A 21,902-nucleotide genomic window follows, 5' to 3' on the forward strand; every position below is an offset into this window, starting at 1 on the left:
TAGTGGGCCGAGCTAACACGTAACCTTTCTCCGTATCTTCCCCTCCCTTCGATTCCCCTCGCAGCTCCATGACTCACCCAATCACTCCCCTCCCTCCTCCCTCAACTCATTCTCTCACTCACCCACTCATTCACTCCCCCGCCGGTATCCTCACTCGCTTTTTGTTTGCTATTTAATATTTTTTTGGGAATATATTCTTAAAGGAAGAGAGAGAGAGAGAGAGAGAGAGAGAGAGAGAGAGAGAGAGAGAGAGAGAGAGAGAGAGAGAGAGAGAGAGAGAGAGAGAGAGAGAGAGAGAGAGAGAGAATCATTCATATCTATCAACATCAACATTATACTCAGCACCACCACCACCACCACCACCACCACCACTACCAACGTTGCAAACTACGTCTCACCAAGAAGAAAAAAACAAACAAACGAACGAACAAGAAAAAAAATGTCATCACGACCTCTCTCACCTTGTGTGTGTGTGTGTGTGTGTGTGTGTGTGTGTGTGTGTGTGTGTGTGTGTGTGCAGACAAGCGGTTATCTAAGGACTTACATATAATATCACACACACACACACACACACACAAAACAAAACAAAACAAAAAATACAATAAATACCTGTCTAGTTTTTTTTCTCTCTCTTGCACATCCTCCTCTTAAATATTCTTCCATCTCCTTTTCTTCTCTTCCTCCTGCTCCTCCTCCTCTTCCGTCCTCCTGAGCCTCCGTTACTTTCATCCCACGCCTGTAGAGGAAGAGGAGAGAGGGGAGTTAGGGGGAGAGAGGAAGGAAGGGGAGGAGTAGGACTTGTTATGCTTATGTGGGAAGGGACTGGGAAGGGAAAGAGAGAAATAGGCGGGGATGAAAGGAGAGAGGATGATGGTAGAAGTGAAAGAGAAGGGAAGAAAGGGAAGGGAAAGAGAGGAGTGTGTATTAGGGAAGAGGTGGAAGGAGGGAGCATGAGGATAGGAGTGAATTTGGAAAGAGAGAACGGAAAGAAAGAACGCAAGGAAAATGACGCAACAAGAAATACAAGTCGAATTGAAGAATGAAATAAATAAATAACGAAAAGTAAAAAAGAAAGATAGATAGACTTTATACAGATAGACGTATGGATGGACTGATGGACGGACAGACAGACAGATAGATAGACAGATACGAATAAATAGATAGATTGACTGACTGATAGATAGATAGACTGATACTTAGAGGCAAAAAAAAATAAATAAAGAAAAAGAGATAACGTGTGTGTGTGTGTGTGTGTGTGTGTGTGTGTGTGTGTGTGTGTGTGTGTGTGTGTGTGTGTGTGTGTGTGTGTGTGTGTGTGTGTGTGTGTGTGTGTGATGTGCACTTATGGACGTGTAGGGCAAATAGTATGTACCCAAGGGTCAGGGTTACGGCGTACACACGGGTATGTACGCACAGAGATTGAAGTGTACCCACCACGTTGCAGAGAGAGAGAGAGAGAGAGAGAGAGAGAGAGAGAGAGAGAGAGAGAGAGAGAGAGAGAGAGAGAGAGAGAGAGAGAGAGAGAGAGAGAGAACATAATATTTACATTTACTGTCCAGACTATTAAAGTATATAAAACACAGTTCCTTGCTAATTTAACTATAATGTATTAACTAATTACCTAAAGAATCTTAAATTAAAACTCCTTTGTATAACTGAATTGGACACTTATTTGAACTTTTTTCTTTGGTTTTTCATGAGGAGCAAGTATCTATTTTCTTCTTCTCTTTTGTGTCCTTGGCCGACCCCTCCCCGCCTCCCTTCACGCATGAAAAAAAAAAAAAAAGAGAGAGAGAAAACTTGGCGAGTATCTCATGATTTATTTATTTATTTATTTTATCTATTTATTTACTTTTTACTTTGCATGAACGTAATGAGTTTTTAATGATTTACAGTGTTTCAGAACGGCGAGGGATATGTTAAATTTCTAGTTCATGTTACATCTGATTTTGACACAGACTACAAATAATACTCTTCATGTGTGTGTGTGTGTGTGTGTGTGTGTGTGTGTGTGTGTGTGTGTGTGTGTGTGTGTGTGCAATATCACTATTTAGTTAGTCGGCGAGTGAGTCATTTCATTTACTGAACAAACAAGAGGAGCTAGAATCTTTTCTCTGTAAAATTAGAAAATGAGTAGAAAGTGTGATCACTCTTTAAGTATATGACACTAAATATCTCTCACACACACACACACACACACACACACACACACACACACACACACACACGTCTCAAACTTCTGACCGATAACACACCGCATCAGTGAAGTATCGTCAAGTGTACCAGAGCCACCATGTGTGTATATGCGTGTGTGTGTGTGTGTATGTGTGTGTGTGTGTGTGTGTGTGTGTGTGCGTGACACGTCCAGATGTTGCGTTCTCAAGGTGACGGCGGCAGCACCGTGGGAAGCGCTTACGTAAAAGGAGGAAAACACGTGATTGCGTCTTAAGATATCTGGGCAGCATTACGAAACAGCTTCCTTCGCATTAATTCTTTGCTTGCTAATTACACGTGTTTCTTAATTTAGGTTGAAGATTTTACTAAGCAAAAATTAAAGTAACTAATTTGATTTAAAGATTTTACGAGTACTTAGCAAAGAAAAAAAAAAAGCTACTGTAGGATTTGAAATATTTAATTTTGTTATTACTTTTATTTCCCAATAGTAATTTTTTTGCAATATTCTGCGTAGACTTGCACCTCAAGATTTTATTAAGCTTGAAGAGAAGCCATAACAGGCAGAGGGTCAAGGACAGTTTTCAAGTGCCACAGGGTTGGTTAGCCAGGTTCTCATGGGTGTTTTTTTTGCAGTTGATTGTGTAGAATCCTTGATAAACTATCACAAGAATCACGAAAATACTCCTTAAAAATCCCAGCAACGTTCTCTATAACATGCTTTTTCTAGCTGATGTAGAATCTTTGTTAAACTGTCATTAAAATCACAAGAACAACCTTGGAAATCTCAGTAATTTCCTCTAGAATTTTTTTTTTTTCCCCAATTGAAGATGTAAAATCCTTGTTAAACTATCACTAGAATCACGAAAAACATTCGAAAATTCCAGTAACTTTCTTTAGAACATGGTGAAAGAGGGCGTGATGACAAAATAAGAGGCGGCGAGGCGAGGCGAGACGAGGTATGTATGTATGTACAGTTCCCTCAAACAGTGATGTCACAAGTACAGTAAAATTCGTGTTTATAAATTACGTATAAATGATAAATGGACTAATGAGCTGCTTTATATCAACAGCTCCGCAAAGACCGCCAGGAACTGAAACTGTGATTGGAGGAAATCGTCATCTGGTGCTGATCTTTTTGTAGGAAACTTTTTATATAACGTGACATCATCACTTTGAGGAACTGTGTGTGTGTGTGTGTGTGCTTTTTTCCAGTGTTATGTGACTTAACAGAGGGATATTGAAAGATAATATAGTTTTTTTTTGTTTATAGATGTCCACGCGTACGCTTCAAGATGACGCTACGTATTCATTCACTTAATTTTCAATGGAGGTGCTGAATACATGTCTGTGTCATCTGTCCGTGCATCAGTCTGACTGCCTGATTGGTGCACATGTACATGCGAGACGGGATACCGGCTCTTTATTTTTTTATGTATTTGTTTTCCTCTCTCTCTCTCTCTCTCTCTCTCTCTCTCTCTCTCTCTCTCTCTCTCTCTCTCTCTCTCACTATGTATATATATATTGCGTTGAATTATGTGAAGGAATGTCTGGTATAACGACAGGTGCTGAGCTCAACCGTATCGCTTCCACAAACAAAACAAAGCGCTATCTTGGTTGGCAACACAACAAATGTGGTCGCTGGTTTCATACGTTTTGCTTCTTTTAATGAGCTCGCTAAGCAATGTAGAGTGTTTAACATAGTATCAAAAAGCTTACCAATATTAGTTCCAGAAGCTGATACTGGTAAGCGCGAGCGTGGTAATATAAACAAATCACAAGGTTACTTCAGGTAATTCTAAACCAATGAAAGGCATCATTCGCGGCACCGCCACTGCGATTTCATCTAACAGTAATAAAAAATATGAGTTCACCACGCGACTTCCGATCTTCTCGAGATCTTTGTTCCTCCCGACTCCGCTGCTCTGCCAGTGTATATTTGCCGTAAAAAAGCAACAACCTCAAAACATCGAAAAAGCGACTGATAAATTACAAAATCAACAACAATATCCAAAGAAGAGTTGGGCGTGGTGGTGTTGGCGTACATTTGCTTTTTGAGTGAAGCTTACGGTTCACTCAAAAAGCTTCACGTTCGTGTTTGTATGCGACTTATTTCCATATTAAAAATAAGTCACTACATTACATATTACGAAGTTTGAATGATTGCTAATGTCAATTTCTATTATTTATTTCGAAATATATGACGAGTTAAGAGTTTTTGGTCACCGCAACAACACCCTAAGGATGCCCTCCCTGCGCTGCGTAGTGTGCAGAGAAAACCGTGACTAGAAGAGGCCCCAGGATGTGACACAGGCGCCGCGCAGCCTCCTCAGGGTTAGCTGTGTGTGATTATCAAGCCAAGCATGAGAAAAATATACTGTGCTACTCGGATGTTACGGCCGCCTCCATGGTCGCTCCTTCCTACCACAAGCTCTAGGGATACGGAGCTGAGTGCTCAGGCAAAGCCTTTCTCAGCCTACGTCTTCAATTTTTGCTTTCTCTGCCTTCACATTTAGTAACTGTTTGAGAAAGAGGCTTTTCGTGACACTAATGAGGAAGATACGGAGGGGAGGGCAGGAGACCGTGCATGCCAAAGGGGCGGCGGGGAGGGAAGAAGAGGGCGCGCCGTGCATACCAGAGTGGGCGGAGAGGCGGGGACTCGGCGGGGTGGCCTGGCCGCCGCCCGTAACTCGGCCCGTCACGCTAACTGGCCTCTATTGGCGCCTTCCGCTCGCCCGCCGCTCCGCCTAATCACCTTTCTCTTTCTCATTCCCACACCCACAAATCAATACTGATGCTGCTGCTGCTTGCTTCGTCCTGCTGCCCTCACTCCTGAATCTTGGGGCCCTGTGCTACAGCACACCTCCACTGTCACTGTGATCCAGCGCAGTCTTGTTCTGCGGTTCGCCATTCCCCGCTTGCTGGCACGCGGAAGTCCGGCGAGGTTCCGGGAAGGGGTCGCCCGCGGAGCTTCAATGCAGCGGCACTCGTCTGATACACGTCCGTTGTGAAAAGCTTTTGGAATGAACGAAACAAAATGCACTGAAGAGGTGGTCCGAAAATTACTGAGCTGGTAAAAGAGCAATAGGGTGTGGCAGAGGAACACGCTACATCATTTTTTTTTTTCGTTCTTTCGTAGTGACACTATTTTCAAGAGCTCAGATGGGAAAACATAATTTCAGTGAGGTGACATCCCTGGCGTGGCCTCCCTCGCCGCGACCCAGCGACGCTCACCACCAGCCGGCGCGGCCTTGGCAGGATAGGCTGCTTACGAGGTCACCGGTATCTGTGTGTGACCTCATGACTCACGCTCATGCACAGCTGTGTGGCACCGTGTTGCAATTTGTGTGTGTGTGTGTGTGTGTGTGTGTGTGTGTGTGTGTGAATGGTATAGTGGAGTGAGTACACGGCCACGAGGACAGGAGGGTTCCAAGAAGTAACGAGGATGTGAAAGCGTCCCCGCTGTTGTCCCAGGCGAGGCACCACTTGGGTTCACCGGGTCAGTCTTGCTCCACGTGTGTTGAGGTGGACGGAAGTGTTCACCGTGCGTCCTGCGTGACGGACGGATCTCCGCATGGTGGTGTCTGTTGGCGAGAAGGGTGGTGGTGGTGGTGGTGATGGTGGTGGTGGTGGTGGTGGTGGTGGTGGTGGTGGTGGTGGTGGTGCTGCTGCTGCTGCTGCTGCACGCTAACCACTCCATTATATTCGGTCTCAGTAATAATTCCTGCTAAACCATTTCACAACAACGGCAGCATATCATCCTCTCTCTCTCTCTCTCTCTCTCTCTCTCTCTCTCTCTCTCTCTCTCTCTCTCTCTCTCTCTCTCTCTCTGTTTTGGAACAACTCGAGCACGTCAGGGCAGGTGGTGATGCAACTCATACAACTGACTTTGATAACGCCGTGCCCTCACGCTACACTGACTGGTTTCTTTGCTTAGTCTTTAAATGTTTCTCACCGGCTTTCTCCTCTCAAGTTTGATAAGTGATACTGGCGGCGAGTGCGGGGATCGCGAGTCGTGGGCGTGCACGTGGCTGTGACGCATTGACACAACAGAGACTTCAAAGGTGCGTTATGCATACACCACGTGGGTAGCGAGGCCCGCCAAGCAACAACATGTATGTAATGATGATGAGCCATGCCCAGCTTGCTGCGTCATCACTCCTCGCATTATTCTCTCGACTTAACTAAATTCCATGCCGAGGATTCCTTAAAGGGAGGGAATAAAAATACAAAGGAGGGAGTTCCCAGCTTCTTCCCTCCGTGCAAGAAATATGGCGGTAGTAATCTTTTCTCTACTGCAGGGGAGTCACCTCGTACTGACTAGAGAAATAGATCAACAGGTGAAGCTTACAGCAAGAAGCTTCCAGCCAGTTTGTAACCATCTATTCACCTCGTCATGCTCACCCCGCTCCCTCCTCTGCGTCACCACTTACAGCCCTTAGTTTGAAACAGAAGCATGACCAAACTGTTTCCCGTATTGCCTCACGCCGGCCAGTCTTTGCGTCTCGCTGGTGACACATCACTGCCTACACTCCCCAAGCCACCTTGCTCCACACGTGTGTCATGTACCCGCATCCACGTTATTTAAACCCCCTATTCAGATGAGCTTATAGTCAGCCCACTGAGGAAGAGAGGGACAAAAAAGGTGACATGAATTTCGTCTCCTCAACCCTTCGGAACATTACTTCTTAAAAGGCGATGCAATGTTTCGGACACAGTGTACAATCAAAGCACGGACGGACGGATGCGGGTGTCTGACGGAAGTTTCAGTGTGGAGGCTTCAAGTTTACTGCCCGCTTTTCTACTCAAAACCCGAGTCGTTTCCCTCACTTCTTCCTGGCCAAGACTCTTGAATGACTGATTTTTTTTTTTTCGAGTTTGCAAACGCGATCGTAAGAGTTAATCACACATAAATAAGCAAATAGATGTTCTTTAATCGGTGCCTGTATTCACCGCATACGAAAGCCTCCTCTCTCTCTCTCTCTCTCTCTCTCTCTCTCTCTCTCTCAATATGAGTATGCTCATGGGTGTTCATCTGCCTTGTTCATCCACTAACAGGTTTAGGTGCACTACGTGGATGATGCTAACATTACGTGTGTGTGTGTGTGTGTGTGTGTGTGTGTGTGTGTGTGTGTGTATCGCGCCATGTTGTGCCTCTCAACAGCCACAGCTTGCTATGGAAGGAATAGAATTTTTCACTTTCGAATGTAATCGAACACAAGATTTGTTTTTCATATTCGAATAATTACTCGTAAACATCAAAATCTTCCCTTTCTTAATTTTTTTTTTTTTTTTTGTGTGTGCAAAGTGATGGAAAATATTTATCGAATTACTGAATGACTTTTATGTAGTGTCTGCTAACTTACATTTAGGAAGTTACTTTGAAGAAAGAATGTTAGAGCATATATTCATAAATACTTTCATAACATATTCGAATTCACAACGTTATCACATTCTCATACATTTGATGTATTCTTATGCAATACTGTACTGGCTCCCTCTGCGGTGTGTTGCAGCACGCGGGGCCTGTCCTGCCTGCCGTGCCGGGAGGTGACCTGCGAATTGCCTGCCGCCGTCACGCGCTGCCCCTGGGGACTCGTGCTGGACATGTGCGGTTGTTGCTACGTGTGCGGCAAGGTACAGGTCCCTTTGCTTCTTCCTGCATGACCCGGGAGACCTAACGCATGCCTTAATGGCCAATATTTTGAAACACCTCTGCGCCACACCTTCACTACATTCAAAACGCTCTAGTTGTAGTTAAACAGGTTTTTAAGATGTTTCTTTTATGGTTCTAGATTATCAAGTTTTCCACATTATTAACGGGAACTCTTGAGAACCCGGCTAATCATCTCTGTGGCCTTTGAAAATAGTTGGAGTGAGAGAGCAAAGCGTTTCTAAATACGTGCCTGTACTTAAGGATCCCTCTTCCTGATGACATCTTGTACCTGCGACTTGCAATAATAATAGTGTGTCTGAACGTCTCTAGCCCTCCTGCCTCTATACAAGACTCCTTCACTCAGTCTGCCTCTGAGTGCTCACTCGTCCCTGCTGACCTTCCAGCCTCCCCTCCGGTCCCCGCCTTCCTGCCTGAGCGCTGCAACACTTTCTTCCACGTGATTCATCTGAGGTGCTGCGGTGCCCTCTCCTGCTGCACCTATCTCACCCTCCCTCATCCTCTGAGCTCCTCCTTCCACCTAATCACACACACACACACACACACTCTCTCTCTCTCTCTCTCTCTCTCTCTCACCTCTCGTACCGGCCTTTCCTGTCCCCATTCTTGTGTTCAGCTGCTATCTCTTCTGACCCCTTCCTCTTAATGTTTCTCCCCCCTGCCCCTCTCTCTCTCTCTCTCTCTCTCTCTCTTGCCCTTAATTTGTTCCCCCAATCGTCCTGCTCATCCACTCATGCATCTATTCCCGACATATGTGTCCTCCTTTCCTTGCACTTCATAGTAAATATACTTCTATACAATAATTTCCCTGCTCCTTCCTCCCTTACTTCGTATTCTGAAACACTTCTGCGTCGCACCCTAAATACTTTCAAAAGGCTCTAGTTGAAGTAACATGAGTTTTAAGTTTTTTTTCAAGGTTCTAGTGACGGATTATCAACATTTCTACATTATTAACAGAAGAAACACTCTTGAGAACCCGGCTGATCATCTCTGTGGCCTTTGTAAATAGTCGTGGCGAGATACCAAAGAGTTTCAGAATACGCCCTCTACACTCCCCTAAAATAACAGATCACAGCTCTTCACAGCACAGCAACCTACCAACCTAACACCTTCCCTGCATTCTCAGGGACCCGGTGAGACGTGCGGCGGGCAGTGGGCGTGGCACGGGCGCTGCGGTCACACCCTGGACTGTCTGAAGCCGCACGAGGCCCCAGGCAGCGGCAGGGAGCACGATCGAGCGGCGGTGGGCGGCGGCAATGCCCTGGCGCTGCTCAACATGGAGGAGCCGGCCAGGTGCTACCGACGGAGGGATTCTGTGGCCGACAGTATAAGCACCTTCTTCGCGTGGTTCTCCTCTCTCTTTAGAAATGGGCCGAGGGATGACTGAAGGAAGGAAGGAAGTAATTGTTTTCATCTTCCTTCACACCTTGTTTTCATTTTCTTTCCTTTTTTTTCGCGGGTCTGTTAATATTTGGTTATGACTGTTTGTGTGATTAATTGTTTTCTCATTCTTCTTCAACTACTACTGTTCCTTCTTTTTCTCCTCCTCCTGCTCCTCCTCCTTTTCTGTGTGTCAGTAAGGTACGGTACAGTAAAGCATTGGTGTGATGCGAAGAGGACAAGACCAAAAGAATCTGAAGCTTTGATGCAGTAAATGAACCTTCGAGAAATACTGGTGTGTGTGTGTGTGTGTGTGTGTGTGTGTGAGAGAGCCATAACCGAGGACGTCTAGGGCTTTAGCAATGTATACATAGCTATGGATACATAATACAGAGACAGGAGGACGTGCTGCACTCTGTAGGAGCACACGGCGACGTCTCCTGCTCATAATATTGTGTAATAGTAACTTGTAGTCTACGAAATGTAATAATGGCTGCAGTGACGCCATCTTGCTTCTTTATTCTTTGTTTGTGTTACTGCTGTTCGTCATATTATTGTTATTATTATTATTATTATTATTATTATTATTATTATTATTATTATTATTATTATTACTATTACTATCATCATTTCTATTGTTATTATCTTATTCGCGTCTAGTATCATCCCAGTATTAGTGTCCAAATGTACCTGCTCCATTTTTGTGCTGGGGTTGGGTTGACCCTTGTGCGGTGTTCCTACTACTACTACTACTACTATTACTACTACTACTACAAGGCCGGTTAATATTTTCACGAATTATAAAAATGTCATTACCAGGTCACGTTTATGCCCATCTGTAGTGCATGCAAAAGGTTATTAGTGCAGTATTGGTTTCCAGTGTGATTGTAGTGCTAATAAGAATGAAATTACTTCTATGAAAAATACAGGTGAAGGAACAATAGGGGCCCTCGGAATGTAGAGGTGCTTATAATCCACTCAAGGCTAAAACCGACCCTGAATATTACTACTACTACTACTACTACTACTACTACTGCTGTTTATGTTCCTGCTGCGTCTATGTTTAGTACTTCCACTGCTACCACGAGTACATACTGCTTTACCACAACTACTAGCAATACAACTACTATTATTGTCATCAGCACAACTACCACCACCTATCATGACTCACCCACCACTAACCCTACTCCTACTACTACTACTACTGCTACTACTACCATTACTACTCCCACCGCTGTCAATCGCACCACCAACACACACACTATTATCACACAGCCCTCACAACTCACCCCCCCAAACCTCACCCCGGTGCACCTCGCCTTCACCTTCACCTTCACCGCCGCGCTCTCCCTCCTATTAAAACACGGCACACAAAAACTGACCCACATGACAACACTCGGAAGGATCTGACAGCAGCAGCAGCAGCATCAACAGCTTTCACCTGCATCACTCCCCTCGGCACCTCCTCCAGGCAGCTCTTCCCCAGCAGTACTGTATTATTATTCACCATCACTGTATTATAATGTATTATTCACCTTAGCGTAGAAGTGTAATAATAAACGTTACCTAAAGAGAAAGTGAGAGTAGATTAAAAAAATAAAAAAAGGGAGAAAAAGTATTATTTTCACCGCCTTGATCTTTGTAGCTCTGTATTCTGAGACGTTTCTCATCACGATTGTTTTAAAGGCCACAGTGATGACTTGCCGGGTTCTCACGACTGTTTCTTCTGTTAATAATGGAGGAATATTGTTAGTCTGTCAGTGGACCCATCCAAACATCCTTAAAATCTCGTGTAACCTCAACTAGAGCCTTTTCAAAGTGTTAGGGTTGAGGCGCACATGGCTTTCAGAATATGGTCCTTTAATTAAACCTCCGCTCAGCTTGTTGAAGTTCATTTATGTTTTCTTTATTCGAAGTAAATGGGCACCTGTCTCAAGGGCAACTAGAGGAAACTAAGGAAAAAGAAAAGAGAAAAAAAAAAATTATGTTGTGTGAGAGGAGAATTTTCAGTTCAAGGTACGTATGAACATTAAACCCTTTCTTTTCTTACTCTTGCATGACACGACTCTCCTCGCAATCAAAAAGCGATAATCTCACATACTCTACTCTTAAATTTATTCATTCATGACATATTTTGTTAGGCTTTTCTTTTTACCATTTTTTTTTTTTATTAACATTAAAAGGATACCATTTTCTTCGTTGTTCTCTATGTCATTTCTCCCTTTTAGTTTATCTTGACACACACACAAGTCAGCGCATGTGTTGTGTTACTAGACTATATCCAGCAATGCATGGTGTGTACAATCGTGGTCAGAGGTACCCCAATATGTTTTTATATTTTCACTCTTAACTCCTCTAATCTAATACACTCTCTTTACAAAGCCTACCACTTGAAATATTACTAGCAGATCGGAGGACTTAATGTAATGAAGAAAAAAAATAATAAATAAAAGCGCTCAAATCCAGTGAAATGACCGTGGTATGTTACTGAACTAGTGACACAGACTGTACCAAATGACATGCTGGCTTTCCAAGTGCTCAGCCTCGTCACAGTGGTAAGGGGCGTGCAGAGGTGTGCTTTAACGGAGTGGACTGAAGTGCACTCTATAAAGAACGACGCACACACACATACACACACATACATCTGGTTATAAGAGACCGCTGTTACTATTTGCACTCAATACATGACCTTGGAGAATTTGTATATTGTAGCCTATTGTTATAATACACTGAGGTCTTGATACGGTACATGAACTTTCGAGGAATACTAGTGTGTGTGTGTGTGTGTGTGTGTGTGTGTGTGTGTGTGTGTGTGTGTGTGTGTGTGTGTGTGTGTGTGTGTGTGTGTGTGTGTGTGTGTGTGTGTGTGAGCCATAACCGAGGACGTCTAGTACTATAACTACTACTACTGCTACTACTACATAAAAAATAGGAAAGATAGAGGTACATACGTTCTTTTTAATAGCATTTTTAATAAGAGAAAACGGAAGACACCGATACAAGGGGTAACTACAGAGATAACACAAAGTACCACACAATACGTACCACAATACATACAGTAGCAGTGCAAACTCTCGACCAATATAACTACTATCTGCAGAACTGATTTTAACAGTAAATAAACAAAAATTATGATGCATAAACGGGTAAGAAAACTAATAAAATCAATAAATAAGTGATAAAAAAAAAAAGAAAACGGAACTTTTGACTACTTAGCGAACTGGCATAACCTTTTATCAGTCCGTTAGTTGTCTTACTCTAAAGGTCCCTCTAATATGATTACAAAAAAAAAAATAATAATAATAATAACAATAATAAGGGTAGGACTGTACTGTACTTACTAAGCAGAACAACACACACACACACACACACACACACACGAATACAGTGATAAGGATATGCACTACTTAACAGAGAGCCATAAGTGAGGTAGTGCCACACGTTACCGAGTCACTGCGCACTCTAGTTCTTGGTGATCTTCTTGTTGTGGAAGGTAGGCAGCGGTCGCCACTCGCAGCGTCCACCGCCTGCCGTGCGCGGGATGCACTTGAAGCCCGGCAGACAGGTCCCGTTCTTGCCGCCACACACATCGCCAGGGCCCTGTTGGAGGAGGAGGAGGAGGAATAGAAGAGTTAGTTAAGAATTGGCGTTCTTTGGGACTGAAATATACAAGTTGCGTTACTTTTTTTTACCTTTGATCTTAAGATTGAAATAGTAATCAAATAATGACTGAAAGATTCTAACGGGATTCCCAATGTTCACTTAAAAGTTTAAAAAATGTACCATTAATTACATTTTGTCCAAGTAACAATAGAACATTTCATTAAACAAAGAAAGAAACAAAGAAACAAGGAAACAAGGAAAGAAAGAGAAAAAGAGCGAAAGAATGAAAAAAAAAAACGAGCGAACGAAAAAAAAAATACGAAAAGAAAGCAAAAAGCAAACTAAAAACACTAAACAACGAAGAGGGGTACAAGGAAACAGGAAGTTTTTTTTTTCATATAACACAGGTTTTTTTTTTTTTATATAGCACACGAGAGGGAAAATAAAAACACTCCACCAATACCGGTCTGGTCTTCCAAAGCAGAACACAGGAAGCAACAAAACACATTCACCTTGGCACACTGGGGCGACACAATTAACCGATTAACTCATTCACTCTCATACTCATTCTTTCCCCCTTCCCTTCCCTCACACCTACCTTGGCACACTCGTCGCAGCAGTGGCATGGGTCCCTCACTCTGCCCCACGGACATTCATGATATTCAAGCTCCTTCGCACACACCACCTCGGAACACGGCAAGCACTGATCCTCCTCCTCCTTCTCCTTCTGCTGCTGCTGTTGTTGCTCTTGTTGTTGTTGGTCAACCTGTTGTTGTTGTTGTTGTTGCTGTTGTTCTTGTTGTTGTTGTTGTTGGTCTACCTGTTCTTGTTGTTGTTGTTGTTGGTCTTGTTGTTGATGTTGGTCTACTTGTTCTTGTTGCAGCAGCTGGCCTTGTACGCTGGAAAGGAAGCGAGATAAGGTTAATGATAATACTATTGTCAATGAGGAGGAGGAGGAGGAGGAGGAGGAGGAGGAGGAGGAGGAGGAGGAGGAGGAGGAGGAGGAGGAGGAGGAGGAGGAGGAGGAGGAAGTGGTGGCGGTGGTGGTGGTGTTGGTGGTGGTTACATGCACCAAGAAGATAGGGAGAGGTTACATAACTGACAAAGGAGGAGGAGAAGGAGAAGGAGGAGGAGGAGGAGGAGGAGATAATGGTGGTGGCACAGTAGTTAGTTACGTGCGTAGGGTAAGAATTAAAGGATGGATCACATAAGGAACAAAAGGTCGAAGGAACAAACAGATACTCACTTGTAAAGGAGTTCATTAAAAGGAGAGGAAGCGAGGGAGGAAGGGAGGAAGGATTACGAAACAAAGAAAAGGCGAGACATGAATAATAAATGAGTAACATAAAATACAACAGATACAAGGACCCAGATGTACAAGAACATAAAGGAAGTTAAGAAATTGAACAAAGGAAGAAGTAAAATCGACATAAAAACACGAAAATATAGGAAAGATCACGGATCGAAGAGAGAGAGAGAGAGAGAGAGAGAGAGAGAGAGAGAGAGAGAGAGAGAGAGAGAGAGAGAGAGAGAGAGTAAATGAAGTACAAAGAATAGGAAGAGATTTAAGTAAGAAAAAAGATGAATATAAAGAATAAAGGAGGTGACAAAAAAGAAACACGCCATGAGGAGCGGAGAAATGAGAGAGAAACAATGATTATGAAAAGAAGAGAAAATATAAGAAGATTAATAAGAAATGTAAAAGGGAAGATGAACAAAAAAAAAAAAAAACTGAAGGAAGATCGAGGCCAACACGTTTTTTTTTTTTAATGTGTGTGTGTGTGTGTGTGTGTGTGTGTGTGTGTGTGTTACGCGTGAAGGAGACCGGCCAAGGTTACAGTAATGGGCGAGAGGAAAAAAAAATCCTTTATGACAAAAAGTAAATAAGAGTAAATAGATTTGTAGAGAAATAAATATATAAATACTATTCAGACAAATTAATGAAGGTAAAACAGACACGTTAACCATGTACTAAATTATTTCGTGAAATGAATAAACAAATAACCAGTAATAATAATAATAATAATAATAATAATAATAATAATAATAATAATAATAATAATAATAATATATAAATGAAAACAATCTTATTCATCTTAACCCCCACTTACACCATCATTACCACCATCACCACCACCACCACCATCACCACCACCACAACAACAACAACGTAATCTCGCCATGCGTTACATCTTGTTCCTAAAAATCACCACCACCTCCTCCTCACCACCATCATCCCCATCACCACCACCACCACCACCCATTAATAACCTAGTAACACCACCGTCATCACCACCGCGTGCACCTCACCACCACCACCACCACCACCTTCATGTGACCTCAGACCTCATCACCACGACCGCTGTACGAACATCACCACCACTATATTCGTCCACTTCATCATCACCATCATCACTTATAGATACGAAAACTCATCACCAATTATCATCACTAACGTATTTCACCTATCAATAAACTCAACACCACATAGTCACCACCAGTATCTTACCTGACCGCCACCACCACCACCAGCGCCACCAGGTAGTACAGGGAGAAGGGCCGCATCGTTACCTTTCCGAGCACAGGTGAGTACTGGCCAGACACACCTGAGGACGCGTATATATGTAATGCTCTCTCCTGTCGCTCCTCCCCTTTCACCTCCTCCTCCACCTCTCCCATCCCTATTAGATCTCCCCTCCCCCCCTTCTCTATCTCGTATCACTTCCTCACTTCCTTCAGCTCCTTCATCACTCCTCATTCTAATCCTTCTTCTCTCTCTCTCTCTCTCTCCTGCTCCACATCCTCACTTTCTCCTTTGCTCATGAATTGTTTCTCATCCACCTCTTCTTCGTATTACATCTCACCCTTACCCCTATCATTACCCTTCTTCCCCCTTAGCCACTCCCAGGGTTGAGAGAGAAAAAGAAAAAAAATCAGGTAAAATATGAATAAATAAATAGAAATAAATAGATAAATAAATAAATAAATAAAGGTTTTTGGGGTTTTCTTTTTCTTTTTTGTTTATTCCTGATATTTATATGAAAATCAGCTTAAATACGCAACTGAAAAGTAATCTAGAGTGAAACAAAAGTTCTGAAGTGTTATCTGAAGGACAGCCTCTTGTTTACGTTATGGTGGTGATACAGGCTGGTCCGAATGAACAAACCCTGTGTTCACTTGTACTGTGCAGGAAATCAACGGGCCAGACTTGACTACTTTTACATTTTTATGTATATAGACGGCTTCCTGTTTGATGAAGCAGCCTTCCTTCCCTTATTTTTAGCCAAAGCCACATGTCAACTCCAGATATTTTAATAGGTAAATATCATAGGCCAAAAGTCGTGACGTGCCACATCTCCTTTGTCAACCCCACTCCATGTCTACTTCAACATCCCCACTCCCTCCTTGTTTCTACATTTCTCATACCCCATCCCCATATATATATATATATATATATATATATATATATATATATATATATATATATATATATATATATATATATATATATATATATATATATATAGCACATAACAACATCCTGTGTTTATCTGAGTGTGTGACAAGTGTGACGAAGCTATGAAAATATCAGTTGGACTTGTCACACAGACAAACACAGGATGTTGCTATATCTTTTCTTTCCTGGAAGTTTAAACAACCAAGTGGTGTGAGTGAGTGCGCTTTCTCTCTCTCTCTCTCTCTCTCTCTCTCTCTCTCTCTCTCTCTCTCTCTCTCTCTCTCTCTCTCTCTCTCTCTCTCTCTCTCTCTGTATGTATGTATGTATGTATGTATGTATGAAGGAGGTATGACAAGCGTGGTGGATGGGGAGAGGGAAGGGAATGGGAATGTGGAGGGAGAGAGGAAGAAGCAGGCCCAAGACTCACGTCAAAGGCACCTCTAGCCAATGACAGCTGCCATGAAAAAAGATGACAGGTGTTGCTTTTGTTAAAAATATAAGTAGGAAGGCTGTTTCATTTTTACATGTAAAATATAAAAACCAAAAAGACCCACTTAGGCAGTTTTATTTATTTATTTATTTTTTTTTTGGGGTGGTGAATTGTTTTTAATGCCAACCTTGACCCCTCCTCACAGAACCTCTTCTTCCCCACCGTCTTTCCCCCCTTTCCCTCAGGCCAACAACAATTTGTGCGCAACAGTCCGCGAGGAGCAAAAAAAAAAAAAAAAAAACCACGGTGGGGGTATTTGCTGTCCCTTAAGCATCCCTCCCTGTACCGCCTGGGGTGAGTTCTGGGAAATGAGCAGAATCGGTTTTTCCGCAGGTTCGGCAAGCCTGCAGGCGGAGGGGAGGACGGGGGGGAGGAGATGGTGATGGGAGAAAGTTGTCCTAGTAAAGGTTGGGAATCTGGAGGTACCGAATTGGAGGTGTTGGGGTTGCAGGGGAGGGGACTGGGAGGAGCAAGGCGGAGCAAGGTACATGAATAGTTTAACAGGTGAGGAGTACGTGATTGACAGGTGAATACTCGTTAGATGTGGGACGGAGGGAGGACTGGGAGTACGTGGCATAGCAGGGTAGTAATTTTAGAAGAGGATGAGATAAAAATATAGACAAGTACTTGATAACTACAGGAATAAAGGAACAAGAGCACAAACGCTCCGTCTAACGTTAAGTGAACATTACAAGCACATAATTTCACTACATATCCGTAATCCGCGGGTATAAGGAGCGGTGATGGGACAGGACTGCGCTGGTGGTGGTGGTGTTACATAGTCAGGGCGCGTGGAGGCTGATTAGGTGCGGCAGTGGTAATGGTGGTAGTGGTGGTGATGGTGGTGGTTAGGATTGGTGGTGGTTATAGTGGTCACGGTGGTGGTGGCGTGGCGGAAGAGGTGGAAGGTCACTGTATCTATCCCCAGCAGGTGACATAATGAACGTAATCAATGGTATTATACAGATACTCCAGTAGAGGTGCTAGCCTGGCGACTATTACTACTGTTACTACTATTACTATTACTGTTGCTATCATCCCCACTGCGTTTTCTTTGCCGGAAAAATAAAGGAAATGCAGGACGGGTGTCATAAACAGATGAGAGAGAGAGAGAGAGAGAGAGAGAGAGAGAGAGAGAGAGAGAGAGAGAGAGAGAGAGAGAGAGAGAGAGAGGAAGGGAGAGGTGAACCACTATCCGGTTTTCCCGTGTGTGTGTGTGTGTGTGTGTGTGTGTGTGGGAAGGGGGTTGAAAATGAAAAAAAAAGACTCAGTAACGTCATGAGGCTGTTGGCGGGGCAGTCACGATGACTACGCATTTCTGTGACCTCACTTGGCCTGTGTGATCTTACGAGAGAGAGAGAGAGAGAGAGAGAGAGAGAGAGAGAGAGAGAGAGAGAGAGAGAGAGAGAGAGAGAGAGAGAGACCCAGGCCCAAACAAATTGCATAAGCTTGAGATGGCCTTCCAACACCGTCCCCCCCCCCTACACACACACACACACACACACACACACACACACACACACACACACACACACACATACGACTTGACCACCTCGCATGGATACGCGTGCGCCGGTCAGATGAAGAGAGAGAAAAGAGGAAGACAGTGAGGAGGAGGAGGAGGAGGAGGAGGCGGGAAGTACGTACATAAACACCGTAAGTGGCGTAGCTTTGAGTCATCATCCGTTCTCATGCACGCCGACACTTTCTCACGCCGTCTTGAGACACTCGGGTAAAACTTGAGCGTCACATCCCCGTCCGCGTTACCACACTAAGTTCCCAGGTGCCCAACCCTATAACAAATACAGGCGCTCTACCGTAAAGGCTAAACAAAGTATAAGCTACTGATATTTTCCTACTTGCCTGCCTGTCTGCTTTGTATGGCCTGAATTGCAACAAGCCACCAGACAAATTGCTGTGGGAGATATGAATGAAGACTCGTTTTGTGAGTGAACGGAATATTTGTGTGTAGCTGTCAGGTTGTGTGAGCAGAGTCATTACGGAGATTTGGTCAGATGAATTTGTGGAACGGGAGATTAGGTGGAAATAAATGAAGTATGAATGAAGAGGATTGGTGGAAATAAGTCGGTGCGTTTCATGTAGGGAATGCCACAAATAGACCTGACGACTTTTCTTGTGTTATGTGTGCAGGGATTGGTGTGATGTGTCCTAATTGATAATGTCACCACTATTAAAAATACTAAATTCAGATGTGCAGGGATAGGTGTGGTGTATCCCAAAAGGAGCTGAGTTACACTATTAAAAACTGCAGAAGTGTAGATATGCTGTGGAGGAAATGCGCAGTACAAGGGATGCAAGTTATGTAGCGCACCCCGACCTGCTCACCCAACCCACCTGCCCTGCCCTGCTCAATCGCACACACACACACACACACACACACACTATGACTAGGTGACCCGTAACTGCCCCGCGGCGTGAACTAGGAAATGATGCGAGGGAGCTTCACCTCTTGATTGGCCACGACGGCAAGCCACTTATTATTTCACGCCTAAACATCTGAGAGATTTGATATAGACAAAGGCAAAACTACTGAAAAGGTTTGAGGTACGCGGTCATTCCTCACGCAGTCACTGGCCTTCTGATTTTGTAAGTTTGCGCCACATTTCAAGTTTGAGGAGTGATAGTAGTGAAATTTTTTAATCCCTTTTATTCCCCGAGGTTATGGAAATGTTACTAATTCTACTAATTACTGACATTCGTACTTGTAAATTGTCTGATTGGTCCACTGTAATGAATTAGATGTTTTCTTATGACGGCATTTATGATTTGTGTGCATCATTATCGCTACGCTCATTGTTAAAAGATTATGTTTATGACTCCTACTGAAGCAAAAATGTTGTTGTTATTGTCACCATCATCATCATCCTCATCATCATACACACATCCTCCCTCGTCAGCAGTCTATGTAACTAATCTTCCTCTCACGCAACACTGCTCGTGGGATGAGAGTATAAACCTGATAGAAAAGTAGAAAAAAAAAAAAAAAAAAATCAAGCACTTTTATAAGAAGCCTGGACTGGTGGGGTGGCGCTGCACGCATAAAAACACAATACAAGGAAGCTGCAGGAGGTCAGTTGGTCAGCTCCTGCAAGCCTCGTACACTACCACTCTCCTTTATCCATCAGAGGCCTAAAAAAGTAAATAAAAAATAATGAAATAAAGAATAAAAATTTAGTCCCCCTGGTAATGTGTAACCTGCGCACTATTTTCTTTTTTCTTCTTACTTCAGGGATAACAAGGGAAGTCATCATTACTGGCGTTGGTTTAAATCTTTCTCTCCTACTTTCTCTCTTATGAGGCAGAGGCACAAAACAGGATGGCTGCTGACTAACGCGTTGGAACTTTTTTTAAATTTTCATCGACTGGCGCTAGAAGCAGTAAGTTAATAAGTAAGTTAATCAGCTAGTCAGTTAGTTAGTTAATTAATTAGTCACTTCGTTAGTTAGTTAGCAAGGAAGAAAGGAGAGAAGTAAAGCGAGTAAGTAAACCAATATTGTGACCGGTTTGAAGAACTAAAATAAGTAAGGAGCAACTAACACACGCCTGTCTATATTAAGTAACTCTAGTGAAAGACGATGTGTAGTATGTATGCTTGTTTGTTTTTCTCTCTTTTACACATATATATATATATAAACAACAACAATAATAATAATAATAACAATAATCATAAAACTTATTTATTATCCTGAAGCTCTCAAGCGTCAAAACAATAATGTATTAATAATCTACGTACAATTGCAGGTGAAGAGCGAGCGTATAAATGACTGACTGACTGACTGACTGACTGACTGACGAGTTGGCGAGCAATACATACAGATTTTTCCGTTGTTTTCCTTCAGAATAATAATAATAAAAAAAAAAAATAATAATAATAATAATAATTATGAAAATTCAATTACAAACAGCACTGACAATACTAATTCAACATTTCTGAGTAATACAAATGTAAGTGTGAGGCGCAACTTTTTTTTTTCATTCAGTTGTACTACTTAGCTGTGCCTTGTTCTGCCAGTGGATTCTCTCTCTCTCTCTCTCTCTCTCTCTCTCTCTCTCTCTCTCTCTCTCTCTCTCTCTCTCTCTCTCTCTCTCTCTCTCTCAACAGTAATCAATGAATAAATAACTAAAAATATAAAGCGAATTGTAATGTTTCTTACAAATCTTGAAAGTCCAGTGGACGCAGATAAACCTGAGTCACGTTTTTTTTTTTAGTCCACAGCCAAACACACGAACCTGGACTGTTGGGCGCAGGACTCTTCCCAGTGCCAATTTCCTGCACACAAAGGTGAACGAACAGGGGCAGGGTAGGTGTGGTTCCACGTAACGTATCGTATCCAGTGCTTGTACTTATTGACCTAGCGGTGTGTGGCGGTGACGAGTTGGCCTGAGTCAACACATCATAACGGGCTCCATCACACACACACACACACACACACACACACACACACACATGGGAGAAAGCCAAAGAATTTCCCGCAGTAGCTTTTACATGGAAGGAACTCCCGAGAGGTCATTGGCAAACAAAAAGACCACAAAGGGCGTTGGCCGGAGATTGGGGAGCGGTGAGTCAGGCCTACCAATAACTCGAGATCGTGAGGCATTTTTCTGAGGGGATATTAACCAGGTTTTATCCGTAGCTCATAAGCGGTTATTTCCTTCTTGGTGTACCACGGCAAGAAATGCTTTTGATTACTTGTTCCATGAGGCAACTTCACTGTAAACAAAACAGGTTGGTGGACACAAGCTTCTCGAGTAAATTGAAACAACACTTCTCCCTTTTCCTTGAAGAGAGGACAGGGACAGTTTCAACTTTTAAGTGGTGGGACAGGAAGGCAGGGACAGTAGTAGTTTCTGATAAGTAATTCGCAGAGGCAAATAACTTTTCGCCTCAGCCCTTTCAACCTACTTTTGGGGACTAGCACTCTACTGGGCCTTTTTCCTTTTTTTTTTTTTTTGTTGCCCTTGGCCAGTGTTCCTCTTACATTGAAGGAAAAAAAAAAAGAAAGAGGCAAGAGTAGTTTCTCCTGATGGTGACGGAAGGGCGAGATGCTCCAAAACTTTTGTTATACAAAATTCATTTAAAGTTCCGTCGTAACACTACAATAGCT

At 43.1% G+C, this 21,902-nt stretch overlaps 2 protein-coding genes across 2 annotated transcripts in view; one reads left to right on the forward strand and one right to left on the reverse strand.

The window, feature by feature from the left end:
• LOC135108363 (single insulin-like growth factor-binding domain protein-2) overlaps positions 1-10,841 on the forward strand; it is a 12,066-nt gene extending 1,225 nt beyond the window's left edge. The window contains exons 2-3 of the mRNA XM_064019280.1: positions 7,689-7,809; positions 8,973-10,841. Of these exons, the coding sequence (XP_063875350.1) occupies positions 7,689-7,809; positions 8,973-9,233 (382 nt within the window). The 3' untranslated portion in view covers positions 9,234-10,841. The remainder of the gene's footprint in view (positions 1-7,688; positions 7,810-8,972) is intronic.
• A 1,337-nt stretch (positions 10,842-12,178) lies between these two features.
• On the reverse strand, positions 12,179-15,435 carry LOC135108362 (probable basic-leucine zipper transcription factor K). The gene is made up of 3 exons (XM_064019279.1): positions 15,339-15,435; positions 13,428-13,728; positions 12,179-12,826 (listed from the first exon to the last, which is right to left on the reverse strand). Exons 1-3 carry the CDS (start codon positions 15,392-15,394, stop codon positions 12,689-12,691), a joined length of 495 nt encoding a protein of 164 aa, XP_063875349.1. The 5' UTR covers positions 15,395-15,435; the 3' UTR covers positions 12,179-12,688.
• Between the last annotated feature and the right edge of the window lie 6,467 nt (positions 15,436-21,902).

The sequence above is a fragment of the Scylla paramamosain genome, chromosome 17, assembly GCF_035594125.1.
Source record: "Scylla paramamosain isolate STU-SP2022 chromosome 17, ASM3559412v1, whole genome shotgun sequence".
Lineage (NCBI taxonomy): Eukaryota > Metazoa > Arthropoda > Malacostraca > Decapoda > Portunidae > Scylla > Scylla paramamosain.